Genomic DNA, 17176 nt, shown 5'->3' on the forward strand with positions numbered 1-17176 from the left:
GTGGCGCGGTCACTATCCAACGCGTGGTAACCGAATACGAACAGACATTTTTTTGAACAATGCCCCAAAATATTACCTTTCAAAATCCCCAAATCTATTTGATATTAAAATGATCATTGATGTCGCTCTACATGGTATTAAAATGATCATTGATGACGCTGTTTGTTTCCTTAAGTGGCGTAGTTACTATCCAATGCATGGTAACCGAATACTAACAGGCATATTTTTTTGGACAATGCTAAAGACCCCAAAATGTGACCCCAAAAATCTCTCAAATCTATGTGACATTAAAATGATCATTGATTAAAAATACATATATAGGACCCATTTCACATCTTACACTTCCCATTAAACGGGGGTCTTTTATGGTCACTTTTTGATAATTCCAAGCATTATCCTATTTTTTTATAAAAATCTGAAAGAACAATTTTTTTTTTGTTTGGTGGGCATTTGAATCCGAGAGCTACTAACTGTCTATATTTTTTGTAATATGAATTTTGCCATTGTAATTATAATTTAAAAAATAATTTACATATTTACTTATATGCATACACCTCTTTAGCAATAATAACTTAAAAAACAAAATCATTATTCCACAACTAAGATGACCTTTAACAGCCTGTCCCCAGTTTAGAGGAAAAGTACATATAGACCACTCAAAAATAGGATCGTTTACAATTAGGACATTGAAAAAAAAAATCCAATTAGATCATTCAATGTTCTAAGTTTCAGCAACTGGATTATTCTGAACTGATTTCGATCAATTTCATCGTGAAAATAGATGACATGTCATAATTTTTCCATTTAGAATAAAAAATAAAAATAAAAAACGTTACATGGGATAAAAACAACTCAAAATAATTAAGAATTAAAAAAAATTTAAAAGGCCAAATCTCGAATCCACTCAATCTCAACTCAAGAAAACGCCAAATCATAATCCAATTTAAGCTATGAGAAGAGACAAACCCATTAATGCTACTTTTTCTAATTGCAATGGCCTCTCCAGAAGTGGAATCTCAATAAGACCAAAGAGAAGTAATCACTATGCTTTCTTCCGATTTTCTGTCGTTTCTCAGCAAAGCCCCAGGCTTCGACTCTCACAAACAAATCAGAGAAAACGTTTGCTATTAGTTTAAAATTTTGACTTATTATATTATGCATTTCAATTGTTCGATGTGAGATTTAGAGCACTACGCCCCCTTATCACTCGATAGCTCACCCAATATTACCAAACTTAATACTGTAAAGGCTCATCGCACCATCCACTCGAACAGGTATTACATGGGCGGGACGAATGCTTCCTTTTTCAACTCTACAACTTATCAAAACACATAATATAAAGATAGTGAAAGGAGCTAGCTAGTACTGAAGTTACACGGCCCAAAGCCAAGTGTCCGGTTATGAATGAGAAACAACTTAAAAACCTTCCCATACTAATTTAAGCTCAAGAAAAACGTTTATGCACTTCACTTCTTCACTTGCTCGATGTGGGAGTTAGAGCACTACGCCCTCTCATCACTCGATGACGAGTCGCTCAACACTATCAAACTTGACACTGCAAAGACTCGTGGCCCCATACACTCGAGCAGGCATTACATGGCCAGGATGAATGCTTCCATTTAAAAATTAAAGTTCAACTCTACAACTTATCAGAACACATAAAGAGAGTGAAAGGAGCTAGATACTGAAGTTACACGGCCCAAAGCCAAGTGTCTGGTAGTGAATGAGAAACAACTTAGAAAGAGCAAAGGAATGGTCCATATACTGTGTATTTGCTGCAAAATAAGCATGCCTTTGATACTTTTAAAGGAGAAAGTGGAATCCACTATCCAATGTACAAGTAAAAGGCATAAATAATGAAATCCACTACCTAAATGTACAAGTAAAAAGGCATAAATAATTTAAAGTGGCGCAGTTTCCCTGATGGAATATACTTTTCATTAGTGGGCATGCATGCAAATAGGTTTAGCATGCTTGCCACATCATAAATTCACTCCATTTTTTATTTGTTAAAAGACATAACTAAAAAAAAAAAAAAGAAGCAACCCTCTTGGGCTTATAAATAACAATGAAGAATTTTACTATTGGATCGGCTTAATTGGGATAAAAGATTCAAAACCAACCCAACAATACTGGATCAGGTCCACTACACATTGGGCCCAAACAACTGCCCCAGTTTTGTTTCACTTGAACCACACACACTTCATTATTTTGTTTATTTCTTATCACAAATATTTTATTTGTGGCATTCCATGAAACCCATGGATGTTCGAAACGTCGCAACGGACCACATTCCCTTAGAAAACACCAGTGAGGTACCATGATCTCGTCTAAGAAAATTTTCGAGGATATGTTGTGCTAGTATGGGAATCTACTCCGTCAGATAGGTCCAAAAAACTTTGTCTTGGAGAGGTTCTCATATATATATATATATATATATATAACCTCTTAATTACATAGATAACCTCTTAATTACATGGTAAAATACTTCCCTCATATCAACTTTGAATAGAGAGGGCTTGTTATAGAAGAACCTCTTGGAAATGTACTTGAAATTTCTATTTTGTCTTCTTATTTTTTTCTAGTTGCTTGTGCCAAAGTTTCTTTTGTTTCTTCCATATCCATTGTAGAAGCAATGGATCATTACTTTGATAAATTAAATAATTGTTTCCCCCTTTTTTTTAATACAATTAACACGCAACACGGCGACAGAGAGCCTGAGTAAACAATTATTCTTAGCGTGCATCACTCGAGAAATTTCGTTATCGAAAAAGCACCATGAAAGGACTGACCATTTCCTGCTCAATTTCCATGCAATTGCCGCACCAAGACAGAAACTTCACCCCTACTGACCATTCATACATACATCAGACTAATTCTTCAACAACTCGTATGTATGTATGTATCTATCTATATATAAATCAACACTTATTACGACTCTCAACCAAAACATTCAAGTTTTTCCACTGGGTGAAGCAATGGAGAAAACATCATTGGACACCAAGCAATCTTCTTTCTCGTTGTTTGTACTACCCCATGTCTTGGTTCACAGAATTATTATTCTGTGGGTGTTGGGAATCAACAGATTTTTCACACGATTATGTTCAAGCCTTCAATCCCTACTCCAATGCCATAACTCAAAGATTTCGGAAGAGATAAAGACTGCAGATTTTGAAGAATCGAGTCGATCTGGTAAAAACAGAGATGATGGGAGCCTTTGCATTGAAGAGATGGAGATGGTGATGGAAAGATTGGGATTTTTTTGCAGCAAAGGAATTGAGGAAGGTCCCTTGGAGTGGTTTGTGTCTGGAGAGCAAGTATTGGGGCTATTCGAATCAAAGGAGCCGAGCTTGGAGGAAGTGAGGGAAGCTTTTGATGCGTTTGATTTTAACAGAGATGGGTTTATTGATGCCATGGAATTGCAGAGAGTTCTTTGCAGTTTAGGGTTCAAGGAAGGTTTAGAGCTGGGAAACTGCAGGAGAATGATCAAAGCTTATGATCAAGATGGGGATGGACTGGTAGATTTTAAGGAATTTTTTAGATTTATGGAGGGGAGCTTTTGTTGAATTTTATACATAATAATAATACATACTAAAGAAGTTCAAGAAAAATAAAATTATCACAAGTACTTCTCATATTCAATTAATTCTTTTTATTTTTGAGATTCTTTTCTTTTTCTTTACTTTTACAGATTATTTCACATATTTTCTGGGAGTTTTTTTATGGCACATTTTGTGGGACTCATAAAGTGTAAGAAATTGAGCATGTTCCATCAAGGGAGTGAAAATGGCCTGTCAATAATTTCCAGCAATAAATTCATCAAAAAACTAGATCTCTATTTATCTAAATTGAGAATATTCAATGACATATGCGTACTGCGTACTTTACCCGATTTAATCTTCTAGGGGAAAAAAGCCTAAATCAAGGGTAGCTTTAGTCACATCCCGGTTTTTTTTAAAGACATCCCGTCAATTGAGTTTTACAAGGGATGATCAATTTAGATTGGGGTGTTTTTAGAAAAAATTGAGGTGTGACTAAAGCTACCCGTAAATCAGACCGTTAGCCATTATACACAAGGCCAAATATCTGAACAAGCCCAATCTATAAGCCCAAATTGACTTTCGAAGAGGAAGCAAAAGCGTAAGAGAGGCTCAGCCCAACCGAATATGTAAGGCTGAAATATTAGATGAAGCCCAATCAATAAGCCCAAATTGGTTTTCTAAAAATGAAGCATAAGTTCTCGAAGGCCCAGACCAATCAATCTGGTCAGACGCCATGATTTTAGTCAAAATTATCATACTTTCCACATTAATCTCTTAATTAGATCATTAAAAGATGTCAAGTTTGCCATTATTATATTCATTAAAACATATGGTGTTAAGATCCAATACCCCATTATTTCAAAAAAATAAATAATCCAATACCCCATAACTCCATTTTTAACATGGCTATGAGCTAAGGACCCGCATGATTTTATCTTTATTAAAAAGATTGTATTTATAAATCACATGATTGACTCTTATCGATCTTGCATCTTAACATATACACACTACTTGAGTATGTATATATATATGTATGAAAATTATCAAGTGAGAGATCTCTCACTAACATTATTCATTTGGTATAAGTACGGTCCCTACACATGATTGAGCCCAAACATAAATAGTGTTAGATGGATCTCGTATATTAAATAAATTACGGGATCTCGCACCTAACAAGCACTCCCTATATATTAATCAGTACAAAAACTGCATTGATGTAAACCCTAATTAATTAATGACACGTGATTGAGCCCAAGCGTAAATAGTGTTAGATGGATCTCGTATATTAAATAAATTACGGGATCTCGCACCTAACAATCACTCCCTATATTAATCAATACAAAAACTGCATTGATTTAAACCCTAATTAATTAATGATCGGGATATTCACCGAATATTATGGATTCAAAAGTGCATATTATATATGTAGGCTTTGATGATTTTTTGTTGTTTGAGAAGAGTAGGCTTTGATGATTAAAATATCCACTTTAATGTATCTCGTGATTGCAGCCCTGCATATTCATGCACACACAACACAAAAAGATACATATAAAGCCAAAAGTAATAACAAAAAAGAGATGTCCCACCAAAACAATGATAAAAATGAAGGGAAAAAAGATAAGAAAAGAGAAGAGAATCCTAAGCCCTCCCTCTCTCTCTCAATCCAAAACCTGACCACCTTTGTTTTGTGGACACCCACAATCCATGTTATCTTGTTTCACCACGACCTGCTAATAATGTGTAATGCAGTTTATATAGACAGAATTATAACAATGCCAACATTTGCAATTGCACCCATTACACACCTTCTTTTTTCCTCTCTTCTTTTTCAAAAGAAAAGAAGATGGTGCAATATGCCATTCATTCACGTGCATTGCCGACAAACTTCACAATTTCTTATTGTCCCAAAATTATGGGCATCATGTACCATGTAAGGATTGATAATAATTAAACATTAACCAATAATGGAATTTTCTTTTGAAAAAATGATGATGGTAGGGAATAGGGAAAAAGGACAGTCATATCCTTATAAACTACAGATGTTTCAACATATATATAATAAGTTTCCTATATAATTTACTTGAGATGAATAGTTTATATAGGTGTGGTCTGATATTCAATTTGGTAGGACCAATATACATGTACACATTTGACCACCAAGTGAAGGAACAAATGGGTTATATATAACCCTGAGGGGTAGCTCAGCTGGTAAGACCTGGACAGTTACACTGACAGGTCCAAGGTTCGAGCCCCCAAAGGGCCATTGGAGGCTTACATGGTCGTTAACTTCAGGGCCCGTGGGATTAGTCGAGGTGCGCGTAAAGCTGGCCCGGACACCCACGATAATCAAAAAAAAAAAAAAAGAGTTATATATATATGAATTATCTAATAAGGAGGTCCTCAATGGGGTATATATAAGTAGCTCTACTTTTAAATTCTTAGTTTTTATCATATGACTGAGATTAAAGTTTATTTAATGTTTAGAGATTATGACTTAGTGTTCGGGGTTTAGGATATAAGGTTTAGGTTTTAGAGTGAAGGATTTAAGTAACCACTTGGGGATAGTCTAGTTGCTTATATCTTCGGATTTCAGGCGTACGACACTTTAGGTCAGGAGTTCGAACCAAACAGTTGGATATTTCTTTGTGGAATCTTGGTTATGTGGGGTTGTCCCACTTCCGAGCCCTTAACTGCATGGGTTTCCACCTAGTCTTAACCTGTCGCCAATGTGGTGAGGATTGTTTTGACGACATGAGTTTTATGCATACACAACTGTCTGAAGGGCATGTTGGGTTGGATGGTTCCTCATTTACCAAAAAATTAAAGTGTTTAGATTTTATGGAACCACTAGGATGATAGCCTAGTTGATGGATCTCTCTAGGGTGGGTCAAATTGTATGGACTCAAAAGGTCATGAGTTCGATTTTCACTGGAAACAATACCCTTGTAACTACGCGTTGAGTTTTTGTCAAACTTAACATGTCGTTAGATGGGAAACTTAATTTTTTGCATGCATGCCTGACAGTTAGAGTTTAGGGCCCCCGTATCGAATGTTCAAATGACAAACTTGTATGGTATCGTTCTCGGTTACTAATTTTTTCTTAAATTTTAGAGTTTAAAGTTTAGGATTGCTTAATCAGCCTTAATCTCAAGTATTTTAAAATTTAGGAGCTTAAAAAAGATACAGATATAATCTCTAATAAGAACATGCTTAGTGGAGAATTTTATTGCCTTCTTTAGCAACATAAAAGTCTTGCCAATAAAAAGGTATCCAACCACATAACTTGTTGAAAGGTAATTGTCAATGTCAATATGCTTTCATATTCTAATAACGTATTACTGGTTATGAAGAAAGAAAATGGAATATTCACTACATTAGTCTTTGTACAAAAGGAATGGAAGAAATACGTGAAGACTACGTTTGGTTTCCAAAATTTGAACTGCTAAGAGAAGAATTGGAAATTTGTGAACACTTGTAATTATATTATCCGTATATGGATAATGCCAAGAATGTAGACCACATACTGTGTATGAGGGAAGCTGTTCATTCATTTTTAATAGCCCTCAATCAGTGGGAATGTGGGCTTTCGTTTTACACATGGCCTAATCATTTTTCACTAAAGAAAAAAGTCCATTTCCTTTACCCACCTCATTTTACTGCACCCAAATGCATCAATAATTGTTTGCATTTTTTTTTAACCCAAAACAACTCTACCAATGTGGCATTTGTACAGTTCATGAAATCTAAACTTGAGCAGACACTCGTAAAACTATGCAACAAATTATTTGATCGAAACTCAACATAAACTACTTGAAAATAATGACTTTAAATTAGAATTGAATTACCGACATCAGAGATTATTTACACCTAAATTCAAGGAGATTACCATTTAGGCGATCTCATCTATGGGATTTACTTTCTTCAAGTCACAATCTTATGATGCCAATTTCAATCTTCAAATCCATATTAACTATGAAATTAAATTCCCACAATAATGTTGATTATTGAGGAATTTTTGGTCAAAGTTAGCTTCGAGAGTGTGAAACTGAAACAAGAAAACTACCTCCATCATCATCACTGTAATCCATCAATCCCTCCATTTTCTTTTTCTTTTCTCCTTCCACTCTCATGGTTTTCTCTGCAAAAGTTTGTGGTTTAGTCAAAAGCACCTTGGGACCCTCCAACCCTCTTTTTTTCAATCTTGCATTTTCTAATCAGAAAAATGACAAAATCAAAGCTCCACTGTTTAGAAAATCGAACAGTGTTGCACTAATGTCAATATCAGTAACTAAAGTACTAACTAAACAACAATTATCAATCATGGTTATGATTATCCAACTGTAAAGCAATCTCCTCTGCATTGGGATACATACAAATCGCAAGTACCCAAGAGCATGAGGACCCAACAGAAACTCTGAAAAAAAATCATAGAAAGAAAACCCAGAAGGACTGAATCATGCCTTCAAGGGCACTATCTCCAGGCTTCAATCCTCATGGACAGCCCAGTTTCATTACCAAAGCCAGGATCTTGTTTCTGGGTCTGATAATTTCTGCCTCTGCAATACTAATCTTCACAATTCTTTACTCTCTTTACTATCTGTGGTGTTCACTGGTAAATCGCTCAAAGACCATCCCTTTTGACTCTTGTGCGCCATTGAAGCTCCAGAGGTTCTCGTATAGAGAACTAACGAATGCAACGGATGATTTTGATGATGCGAAGATTATAGGTAAAGGTGGGTCTGGTACTGTGTTTCGTGGCATTGTGAGAGATGGTAAGCTACTTGCTATCAAGAGACTTGACAGTCTTTCTTTGGAGACAGAGAGAGAGTTTCAAAATGAGTTGCAGATTCTTGGTGGTCTAAGGTCTCCTTTCTTGGTTACCCTACTGGGGTACTGTGTCGAAAGGAATAAGAGATTACTTGTGTATGAGTATATGCCAAATAAAAGTCTGCAAGAAATGCTATTTGGAGATGGACATTTGGGTTTTTCTTGGGAGAGAAGGTTTGATACAATTCTTGATGTTGCTAAAGCACTTGAGTTTCTGCATTGCGGCTGTGACCCACCAGTGATTCATGGAGACATTAAGCCCAGCAATGTTTTGCTCGATTCGGATTTCCGAGCAAAGGTTTCTGATTTCGGGTTGTCAAGGATTAAGGTTGAGGTTGAGTTTGGGGTGGATTTGTTTAGCCAAGAGCTTTCAGGAAACTTGGGAGGAACTGGTGCGGAGACAACTGCAATTAGTACACCTGTGGAAGATAATACTGAGGTAGATTTTGCTCTTGCTTTACAAGCTTCATCTTCCTCAAAAAATAGTAAGGTAAGTCACAATGTTAGAGCTTTGAACTTGAATTCATTAAATTATAATGCCAATCTTGTAAGTGAGAGTAGTGACTTTAAGTTTTTGAGTGGTAAGGGGAAAGAAGTTTCAAACATGGATGTTGGCGGGGATGATTGGAATTGTATGTTTGTGCCTTACGATGATGAGTTCTGCAGTTTTGACAATAGTAAGGAATTGAATATGAATGCTTGTTCTGTTGTTGATGATGTGGAGGATACAAAACAATGGGGGAAAGATTGGTGGTGGAGGCAAGATGGGAGTGCTGAATTATGTAGTAAAGATTATGTCATGGAATGGATTGGAAGCCAAATTTGCCCTTCGACGAATCCCGATTGGGATGAAGAGCAGAAAAGTACTCCTGAGAAAGCAGGATTGCCAAATTCCGCCCCATTAGATAAGCTAGAAGATGTAAATGAGGCTCAGATGCAAGAATTGGGGTATGGGAGTCTTGACAAGAAGTTTGAGAAGAAAGAATCCAAGCGCGGTAAGAAAAATCGCAGAAAGAAGCCAAGGAAGATGCAGGAATGGTGGAAAGAAGAGCATCTTAATGAACTTAGCAATAAGGGTAGCAAGATGAAGAATCTCAAAACCAAGTGGAAGACAGGATTTAAGATTGTTCATATTGATTTGTGTAAAAGGCTTCACTTTCGGAGACGAAATGCATTCAGGGAACAGAATCAACATGATTGTGATCAAAATGGGGAGTTCAGTTTCAGAAGAGGGTGGAAGAGAAAGAATGCGCGTTCCACCGGAAGTGATATGTGGAGTGGAGATCTTTGTAGCAGAGAGTTAAGCAGCACAACAAGTATGAGGGGTACCTTGTGTTATGTTGCACCAGAATATGGTGGCTGTGGATTCTTAATGGAGAAGGCTGATATATACAGTTTTGGGGTTTTGATACTCGTGATTGTATCTGGTCGAAGGCCTTTGCATGTTCTCGCCTCACCAATGAAGCTCGAAAAGGCGAACTTGATAAGCTGGTGCAGGCAGTTAGCTCAATCTGGGAACATATTAGACCTTGTAGATGAAAGATTGAAGGATGAGTATAATAAGGAGCAGGCAAGCTTGTGCATCAACTTAGCACTTGCTTGCCTGCAGAAAATGCCGGAGTTGCGGCCTGATATTGGCGATATTGTTCGGATTTTGAAAGGGGAGATGGATATTCCAGCACTCCCATTTGAGTTCTCTCCCTCTCCCCCTTCAAAATTGTTGAGCAGGTCCAGGAGAAAACAACAGAAGACCAATGGAGAGTAGGGTAGGTTTTGCAACATGTATCATTGATCTTGCTTCTTTTAATCATGTAAGATTGTTGTGTTTCTTGAATGTAACATAGAATGGAAGCTAATACTGAGGGAGAAGAAATTGAGGGTGTGTTTAATATGGGGGATTATGTTGATATATGTATATTAGATGACTGCTTTTGCACTTTCTTTGCCACTAACCAGCTGCAAATATTGATGTTTCAGGTTCATGTTTTGCTCCTTGGTTTGTAAGTTCTACTGTGTTTTTCAGTTCTATTTCAAAATCCCAGTTCATCAGTGACCATTATGATTTCAATTTTTATTTTTTTATTTTTGGTTCTCTTGATACTTCCATTGTGATGGGGCCAGATTGAAAGACTTACAACCACCAACAAATTAAGCATGGAAGCAACAAACTTGGCAATAAAGATGCCTTGCAAATTTAGGTGAGGCAATGGTATAAGGAAAGTAATTCTGCCCTCCCAAACAGGGTTTGAATGTTGTTGTGCAATGTGCACTAAATGGGTTTTGTTCATCTTTTTGAATGCAATATTTAAGAGTGCAGGTAATGATTGTCAATCTCTTTTTGATTGACTAGCTAGGAACCACTCATGTCCTGCAGGGGCTAGAGCAGTAGAGCTTATTACTATTGCAGCAATGCATCATTATGTGAAAAATTCAAAATTAGTCACTAATTACAGCAGAAACAATATAATCATGAGTTTCTTGTTGTGTATATAGAGTTTTACTTGATCGTTGGTTGCTTCCTTTTTTCCTCGAGTACTGCCATTTAGATTCATTTTCTTAAGCACAAGTTCTGGGATTCAGTCATGTAATCTCACATCTCTTTGAGAGTTTTCCAACGATGTGATTTATAAGAAAAACTCAAGCATCTCATAAACAACAAAACCTTTTCTGGATTCAAATATCGTTGACGATGACTTGGAAAAACAAAGTCACGAGGGAATGATGTATCTACACTAAACCGGTAGACACAAAGCAGAAAATATTATTGATTTGAGTGAACTGAGATTTCTGATAAGGGGTTCATTTGCTAGAGTGAAAAGATTGATTTTCAATGCTAGCGGAAAAACTATGAAAAAAAAGTTGAGTTTAAAGTTATTTAATATGCTGTGAGGTGTTTGGTGAACTAAAAGTTGACGTTAACGGTTAAAAGGTGGAATAAAAAATATTTTATGATATTTATATTAAATTTAATCTGATAATAACTATAATTTTTTATTAAAATTAATTTAACCACAATATATAAACAATTTTAACATTATAATATTTTTAAAATTATTTTTACCACAATATATAAACAATTTTAACATTATAATATTTTTAAAATTATTTTTATGTAATATGAGATCAAGAAATGTTAAAATAAAAAATATTTTAATAATTATTTTATTAAATATAATATAATCAGTATTTATTGTGGGGCCATATTAGGTTTTTTTTAAAAAAAAATTAAAAAGTCAAGACCATCATTAATGTGAGCCCCAATGCCCCATGACAATTTTTAATAAAAAACAATATGAAGCAGATTCGCCTTCAAGTGTCGGCGAAACCGCTGACATCAAAACGGCACCGCTTACGAACTTGGCTCACATCCCGTTGTACTAAACAAACACATGGTATCGGAGTGATGTATCGGTCCAGTTGGATGAATATTTTCCTGTCCATTTGGTGTCAGACTTGTAATCTCACATGGCTTGGAGAGTATCAAGCGATGTAATTTATATAAGAAAATCTCAAATATCTCTAACGACAAAACCTTTTATGTGTTAAATTCGTTGATGACAGTTTAGAAAAATAAAATCGTACAGATTCGATGCATCCATGCAAATTCAAATCAGATAATATTATTGATTTGAGTGGTTGGAATATCTGATAGGGATTTCCTAAATGAGTGGGACGTATGATATTTTTGGCTCCTATCAATAGACGATATCTTTCTCAATTTCTACAATTGTGGGTTCCTTTTTTCTGGCGAAGCTGCGGTCTTGGCACGGTTAGATTAGTCAATACTCAAGAAAGAAAGAAAGAAAGAAAGACCTACCTTGGAATTGTTCAGTGATTTCCCACCGGTGCTCAAAATTCACAGTTAAGAATTCGCATTGATTGTGTGATTGATTGCAACAATTATTTTTCCTTTCTTTTTGGTAAAATGGGATGTAGATAGAATTTTTTTTTGAAGTAATGCATCATTATGTGAAAATCCAAAACTAGTCACTAATTACAGTAGAAACAATAAAATCATGAGTTTCTTGTTTTGTGATGGGTCCAAAATTGTCTTCGGCCTTGATGATGTATCAGGCGCCAAGCGATAAGATTGATGTTAGTTGTTGTCATCATTTATGTTGAGAATGGCATGCACACATGAGTAAAAGGGTCCCAAGACTGTACTCTAGGAAACCTATTTGATGCTCAAGTCAGTAAGCTCTCAATTGGGGAGTGCGGGCTCTCTCCCCAGTGGCAAGTAAAATGTAGGTTCAGAATTGTTTACCTTTGTAGCGGAGATCTCTTTATATGAGTTGGAAGAGTTCTAACTTTGATAAGAATAGATCTCCTCCTTGATCTCAGATGGATTTAGAGAAAATTAATGTCATCTTGATCCCTTTTTGGTCTCTTTTAGAATTCTTAATTTACTTGAGGTGTAAGGTGTTTGATCATCTTGGACTACAGAGACGGTGCACTCAGCTTTACACTAGAGGGGCATCTCGGTCTTGCCGATGTGCTGTCTTCTTGGTTATTGCTCGTTGGGGGCTTAGACTTGACACCTTCTCGGATAGGGGCCTCGGCTGCCTTGGTCAGCTAATGAGACGGATCCTTGGTTGGTTATGTCGTAATCATCTCTCGTCACATGTCATGATCCTAGTGGAGGGTATTTTATAATCATTTTGTATACATAGTTTTGCTTGACCGTCGGTTGTTTCCTAGCTATTTTCCTCATGCACTGCTGCCATTTAGATTCATATAATATATATATATATATATATATATATATATATATATATCTTTCTCAAATTCGACAATGATGGCCCACTAGTTTCATAGTGAAGAATTCCGATGGACTAATGTGTGATTGATTACAACAATAATATTTCCTTCCTTTTATTTCTCTTGTTCTCCTGTGCTTTCATTCAACTGAAAAAAAAAAGAAAAAGAAAAAGAAAGAAAGAAAAAGGACACCTCTACAAGAGAGACAATGACTCGTCTAGAACATGTTTCTGATAGATTTGATTGCTTGTGCAGCTTCCTGCATAGTTGGCCTTCCATCAGGATCGTCTCGGACACATTTCAGTATGAGCTCTCCAAGTTGAATTTCTTGCCTCCTGATTTCCTCTGTCAACACACTGTTCTTCAGGTGATGTTGGACTATATCATCAAATCGTCCACATTGCTTTTGTAGTTTGAGAATTTTCTTTCCAGTCAAAATATCCATCAATACAATCCCGAAGCTGAAGACATCGCTCTTTTCGCTTAGCCGCCCATTCTCAAGATATTCTGGAGCTAAATACCCAGTGGTTCCAGAAATTACTTCTGCATCCACATGTGTTTTGCCCAAGGGGATTAGCACAGACGTTTGGAAATCAGACACTTTGGCAATGTTGTCCTGGTTAAGGTATATGTTACCAATCTTAATGTTTGTATGGATGATAATCCTGGAGGTGCCATAATGAAGATAAGCGAATGCGTTGGCCATTTCATTTGCGATTCTCAACTTGGTCTCCCATGGCAGACTGTTTATCATCTCATGCGAAAGATTTACTCCGGATTCGTAGACCAATATGGGGACTTCAGTCTCCAAGCAGCACCCCAGGAGCTTCAAGAAGTTGCTGTGATTGCTCATGTTGGATGCAATTGCTATGTCATTTGTCACTAACTCAAGAATTTCCTCAGGCGTAGTATAATGTTGTATAATAAACTTCTTGACTAAAACAGAGCGAGATTCATTTGTTCCCTCATACACGTAGAAATTCCGGTGCCGGTGCAGGAGTTTTCTTCCATCATCATAGTTGTTTGTTGTCTCTATGAGCTCTTCCTCTGAGAAGCTTCGTATGGGATTGCACTTGCCATTAAAAGAGGTGATGATCTGTTCTAACATCTTACCTCCATTCTTCAAGAAAAACCGCTCTCTTTCTTTCTTTCTTTTCCACCATCTCATATTGAAGTTTATGGCTAGATGGGTCTGCTCTGCATGGAAAGGCATTGGCCTCTACTTCAATAGCCATGGAGAAAAAGTTCGAAACTTCATCGCTGCTTCGTGCAAACTTCCATGGACTTCCCTTTCTATGCCTAAATAGTCATGGAGAAGCCCAAAACTTCATCGCTGCTTTGTGCAAACTTCCATGGACTTTCCCTTTCTATGGCAACCATACTTTTTGAAGCCTGATGAAAGTTGGAATCAGCATTACGTTTGTTTGTAGCTGGACTTTTCTTTATACTTTTGAATTGGATGTACACCTGAAAACAACTTTAATTTTTCTTTTCACCTAATATTCTAACAAGACTAATTCTTCTTTAATCAGAGTCGAAGTTGCTGCCATGAATTTATTTTCAATTTACTTGACAGTGGCTGCATAGTGTATGGGCCGACATACGCCTTACGTCGGCAAAATTATCTCCTCATCAAGGCTCACACTAGTCATAAAGTCGAGCCTAATAGCTTCACGACCTGGATTATCTCCTCAACAAGTCCCACGCGAGCCATACAATTTCTTTTCTTTTCTTTCTTTTGGTCAAATGAGATGCAAAGAGACAAAATTTTGAGTTGCAGGTGCAGAAGTCGACTTTCATTCTCTTGTTCTCCTGTGCTTTCATTCAACTGGAAAAAAAGAAAAAGAAAAAGCTGTATTGAAACCTTACATTGAATCAAGAATAACTGACCTGCCTAAACCTTCATAGAAATCTCTAGAGACATGTTTCTGATAGATATGAGTGCTTGCGCAATTTCCTGCATAGTTGACATTCCATTGGATGTTCTCCGAGACATTGCTCAAAGCAATAGCCATCTTTTCCATTTTCTATTATTTGGTGTAACAACAAACCATTTATTGTATAAGAATTATACTATACAAGTCCAAATTATACCATTTTTTTTTCCAAACATACATCAACTTATCCAATGATTAACTTATACATACGATAACAAAAAATTATACTATTCTATACATAGCAACAAACGGAACATAATTTAAGAATAACTATAGTACTAAAATTTCATATAGAAATTTCCTAATACATCTACATAGACATGAGTCTTATATACTTGAAGAAGCAAACAAATGCACAAAATATGAAGATCCCACAAATTCCAGTAATTATGAGAACCCACTTAAATGCGCGAGGGTTGTAAAACATTGGTACTGGGAAGTTCATGCCAAAGACCCCTGCTACCAACCCGATGATGGCAACAACAAAGGTTGCAGTTGCGAGTAGCAACTCGACCAGAATCAGCCTGTTACGGACACTATCCTGACAGAACAAAAAAAAAATCAAGTTTAAGACCACAGAAATTTCTTACATGTTCTCATGTAAGTTTTGACAAAAAACTGCGACGTGAAGATCAGATTGACTCGAGATTCATCTATGGAGGGATGAGAGAACATACCAGTCGAATGTTAATGTAATCCTCTGTGTCATCAATGTACTCTCTCAACTGAAAAAAAGTAGATGAAAATGGTAAATAATCAATCAAAATCAACAAGGAATAGAACAATCATAGAAATGAGAGCTAAAATGTACCGTTGTCAATTTGTTCAGGGTGCTGTCAATGACAACAAAATACGCTTCCAGCAACATTTCCAGCTCTCCTATACCCTCTGTGCCATCACGCCGTCTCAACCTCGGGGAATCAGGAGGTGAAGAAACAGGAGAAACTGGAGCAGAAATAGACTGCACACCATCATTTGGTCTGAATCCCATCAATGATTGATCACCATCAAATGAAGATTCCATCCGACTCTTCTTCCTAGTGAGATACATTTCATCCATATCTCCGTCATCGTCCATGAGCTGCTCTATCTCATCCCTAACCTAAAGATAGAGCAATTAATAAATTAAGAACCACTATGACCGGTAAAACAACGAGAGAAAATTTATGCATACCTTCTGCACTCTACTAGTCAATGCAACAAGTCTACTTTTCAATCGACGAACAATCTCCAAGTTTAATGAAGTGATCTTTGATGTCAGTTCATCTAGTGATGGATATCCTGCAAACTCCAACTCTGATGCCTTTTGGAAAATTGTGAATTTAAATGAGTTTCTTCCTCAACTGATCTAATAACAGTAAGCAAAATGTGTATTTAATGGTTTGTCATACACACCTCAGAATCAAGAAACGTACAAGCAGCTTCCAGAGCAACTTCAAGAGCCTTAAACTCAAAGGGCAAGTAATCAGGGGATGTGTTGTGTAAATTATTCCTACTTGGTCTTCTGTTCCCATCAGACTGCAAAACATCACCAGGCCCAGCCGTTGTCAGTCTCCGTTGCAGCTCCTCCACGTACTGCAAGACGTGGCTACCACGTGAATTGCAGAGCAGAACCTCATCTGCTGTGATGATACATCGAATTTGCTCTAAATTCACAACAATTGCCTTCTCTCTCCCAAGAATCATGGAGGGGTAAACAAAGAGAGGATCTAGGAGTCGAAGATCGCGAGCAGGAAGATGACAACGACGCATCATAGCCAACTTATCGACTTCAATAATCTGGGAGTTTCCTGACGCATCAACACTAATCCAAGAGCGAAGACGTTGGCCCCGTTTCTTCAACTCCAAAATGTCCACGCCTTGGAAAGGTTGAGGCCCTGATGCAGAAGGCCGATTCGCTGCATGTCTAAGGTTCATAGCCGAGGCGGGTTTTGATAACCTTCAACGTCCTTAGCCTAGCAATGGCAACAAAAGAGAGAAAGGAAGAACAAAAAAAACAAAAAAAACTAAAGAAAGAAGTGATTCTCTGATTTGAACAATAACTTCCCTCTTATTTATACAGACTTAAAACCGACTTAATCAAGTAACAAACCAAAACGTGTGTCACAAGAA

The 17176-nt window shown here is 36.7% G+C and overlaps 4 protein-coding genes across 6 annotated transcripts; 2 read left to right on the plus strand and 2 right to left on the minus strand.

Annotated features, from left to right (window-relative positions):
* The first annotated feature begins 2978 nt into the window (after positions 1-2978).
* Positions 2979-3754, plus strand: LOC120007380 (probable calcium-binding protein CML46). The gene is made up of 2 exons (XM_038857575.1): positions 2979-3518; positions 3692-3754. The coding sequence occupies exons 1-2, from the start codon at positions 2979-2981 to the stop codon at positions 3752-3754; spliced, it is 603 nt and encodes a 200-aa protein (XP_038713503.1).
* Positions 3755-7895: 4141 nt separating this feature from the next.
* On the plus strand, positions 7896-10425 carry LOC120007958 (putative receptor-like protein kinase At1g80870). Of its 2 annotated transcripts, XM_038858452.1 has the most exons (2): positions 7896-8859; positions 8956-10425. In XM_038858452.1, the coding sequence occupies exons 1-2, from the start codon at positions 7999-8001 to the stop codon at positions 10132-10134; spliced, it is 2040 nt and encodes a 679-aa protein (XP_038714380.1). In that variant the 5' UTR covers positions 7896-7998; the 3' UTR covers positions 10135-10425. The 2 variants fall into 2 exon arrangements, with proteins under 2 accessions (XP_038714380.1, XP_038714379.1); XM_038858451.1 differs by having other exon boundaries at positions 7896-10425.
* A 2919-nt stretch (positions 10426-13344) lies between these two features.
* Positions 13345-14340, minus strand: LOC120007381 (non-functional pseudokinase ZRK2-like). The gene has a single exon (XM_038857576.1). The coding sequence runs from the start codon at positions 14338-14340 to the stop codon at positions 13345-13347; it is 996 nt and encodes a 331-aa protein (XP_038713504.1).
* A 466-nt stretch (positions 14341-14806) lies between these two features.
* Positions 14807-17011, minus strand: LOC120006984 (magnesium transporter MRS2-1-like). 2 transcript variants are annotated; one of them, XM_038857111.1, is made up of 5 exons: positions 16460-17011; positions 16239-16367; positions 15876-16166; positions 15742-15789; positions 14807-15605 (listed from the first exon to the last, which is right to left on the minus strand). In XM_038857111.1, exons 1-5 carry the CDS (start codon positions 16979-16981, stop codon positions 15375-15377), a joined length of 1221 nt encoding a protein of 406 aa, XP_038713039.1. In that variant the 5' UTR covers positions 16982-17011; the 3' UTR covers positions 14807-15374. The 2 variants fall into 2 exon arrangements, with proteins under 2 accessions (XP_038713039.1, XP_038713040.1); XM_038857112.1 differs by having other exon boundaries at positions 15460-15600.
* Positions 17012-17176: the final 165 nt, after the last annotated feature.

This window comes from Tripterygium wilfordii, chromosome 10 (assembly GCF_013401445.1).
Source record: "Tripterygium wilfordii isolate XIE 37 chromosome 10, ASM1340144v1, whole genome shotgun sequence".
NCBI lineage: Eukaryota > Viridiplantae > Streptophyta > Magnoliopsida > Celastrales > Celastraceae > Tripterygium > Tripterygium wilfordii.

Excerpts from the sequence above, each read along its gene's own strand:
- LOC120007380 (XM_038857575.1), top strand. The coding sequence starts at position 2,979 with ATGGAGAAAACATCATTGGACACCAAGCAATCTTCTTTCTCGTTGTTT. Across the intron at positions 3,519-3,691 it reads ATCAAGATGGGGATGGACTG|ATTATTTCACATATTTTCTG; the intron begins GTAGATTTTAAG and ends TTACTTTTACAG.
- LOC120007958 (XM_038858451.1), top strand. The coding sequence starts at position 7,999 with ATGCCTTCAAGGGCACTATCTCCAGGCTTCAATCCTCATGGACAGCCC.
- LOC120007381 (XM_038857576.1), bottom strand. The coding sequence starts at position 14,340 with ATGCCTTTCCATGCAGAGCAGACCCATCTAGCCATAAACTTCAATATG.
- LOC120006984 (XM_038857111.1), bottom strand. The coding sequence starts at position 16,981 with ATGAACCTTAGACATGCAGCGAATCGGCCTTCTGCATCAGGGCCTCAA. Across the intron at positions 16,167-16,238 it reads TGACTAGTAGAGTGCAGAAG|GTTAGGGATGAGATAGAGCA; the intron begins GTATGCATAAAT and ends CTCTATCTTTAG. Across the intron at positions 15,606-15,741 it reads ATTACATTAACATTCGACTG|GATAGTGTCCGTAACAGGCT; the intron begins GTATGTTCTCTC and ends TTGTTCTGTCAG.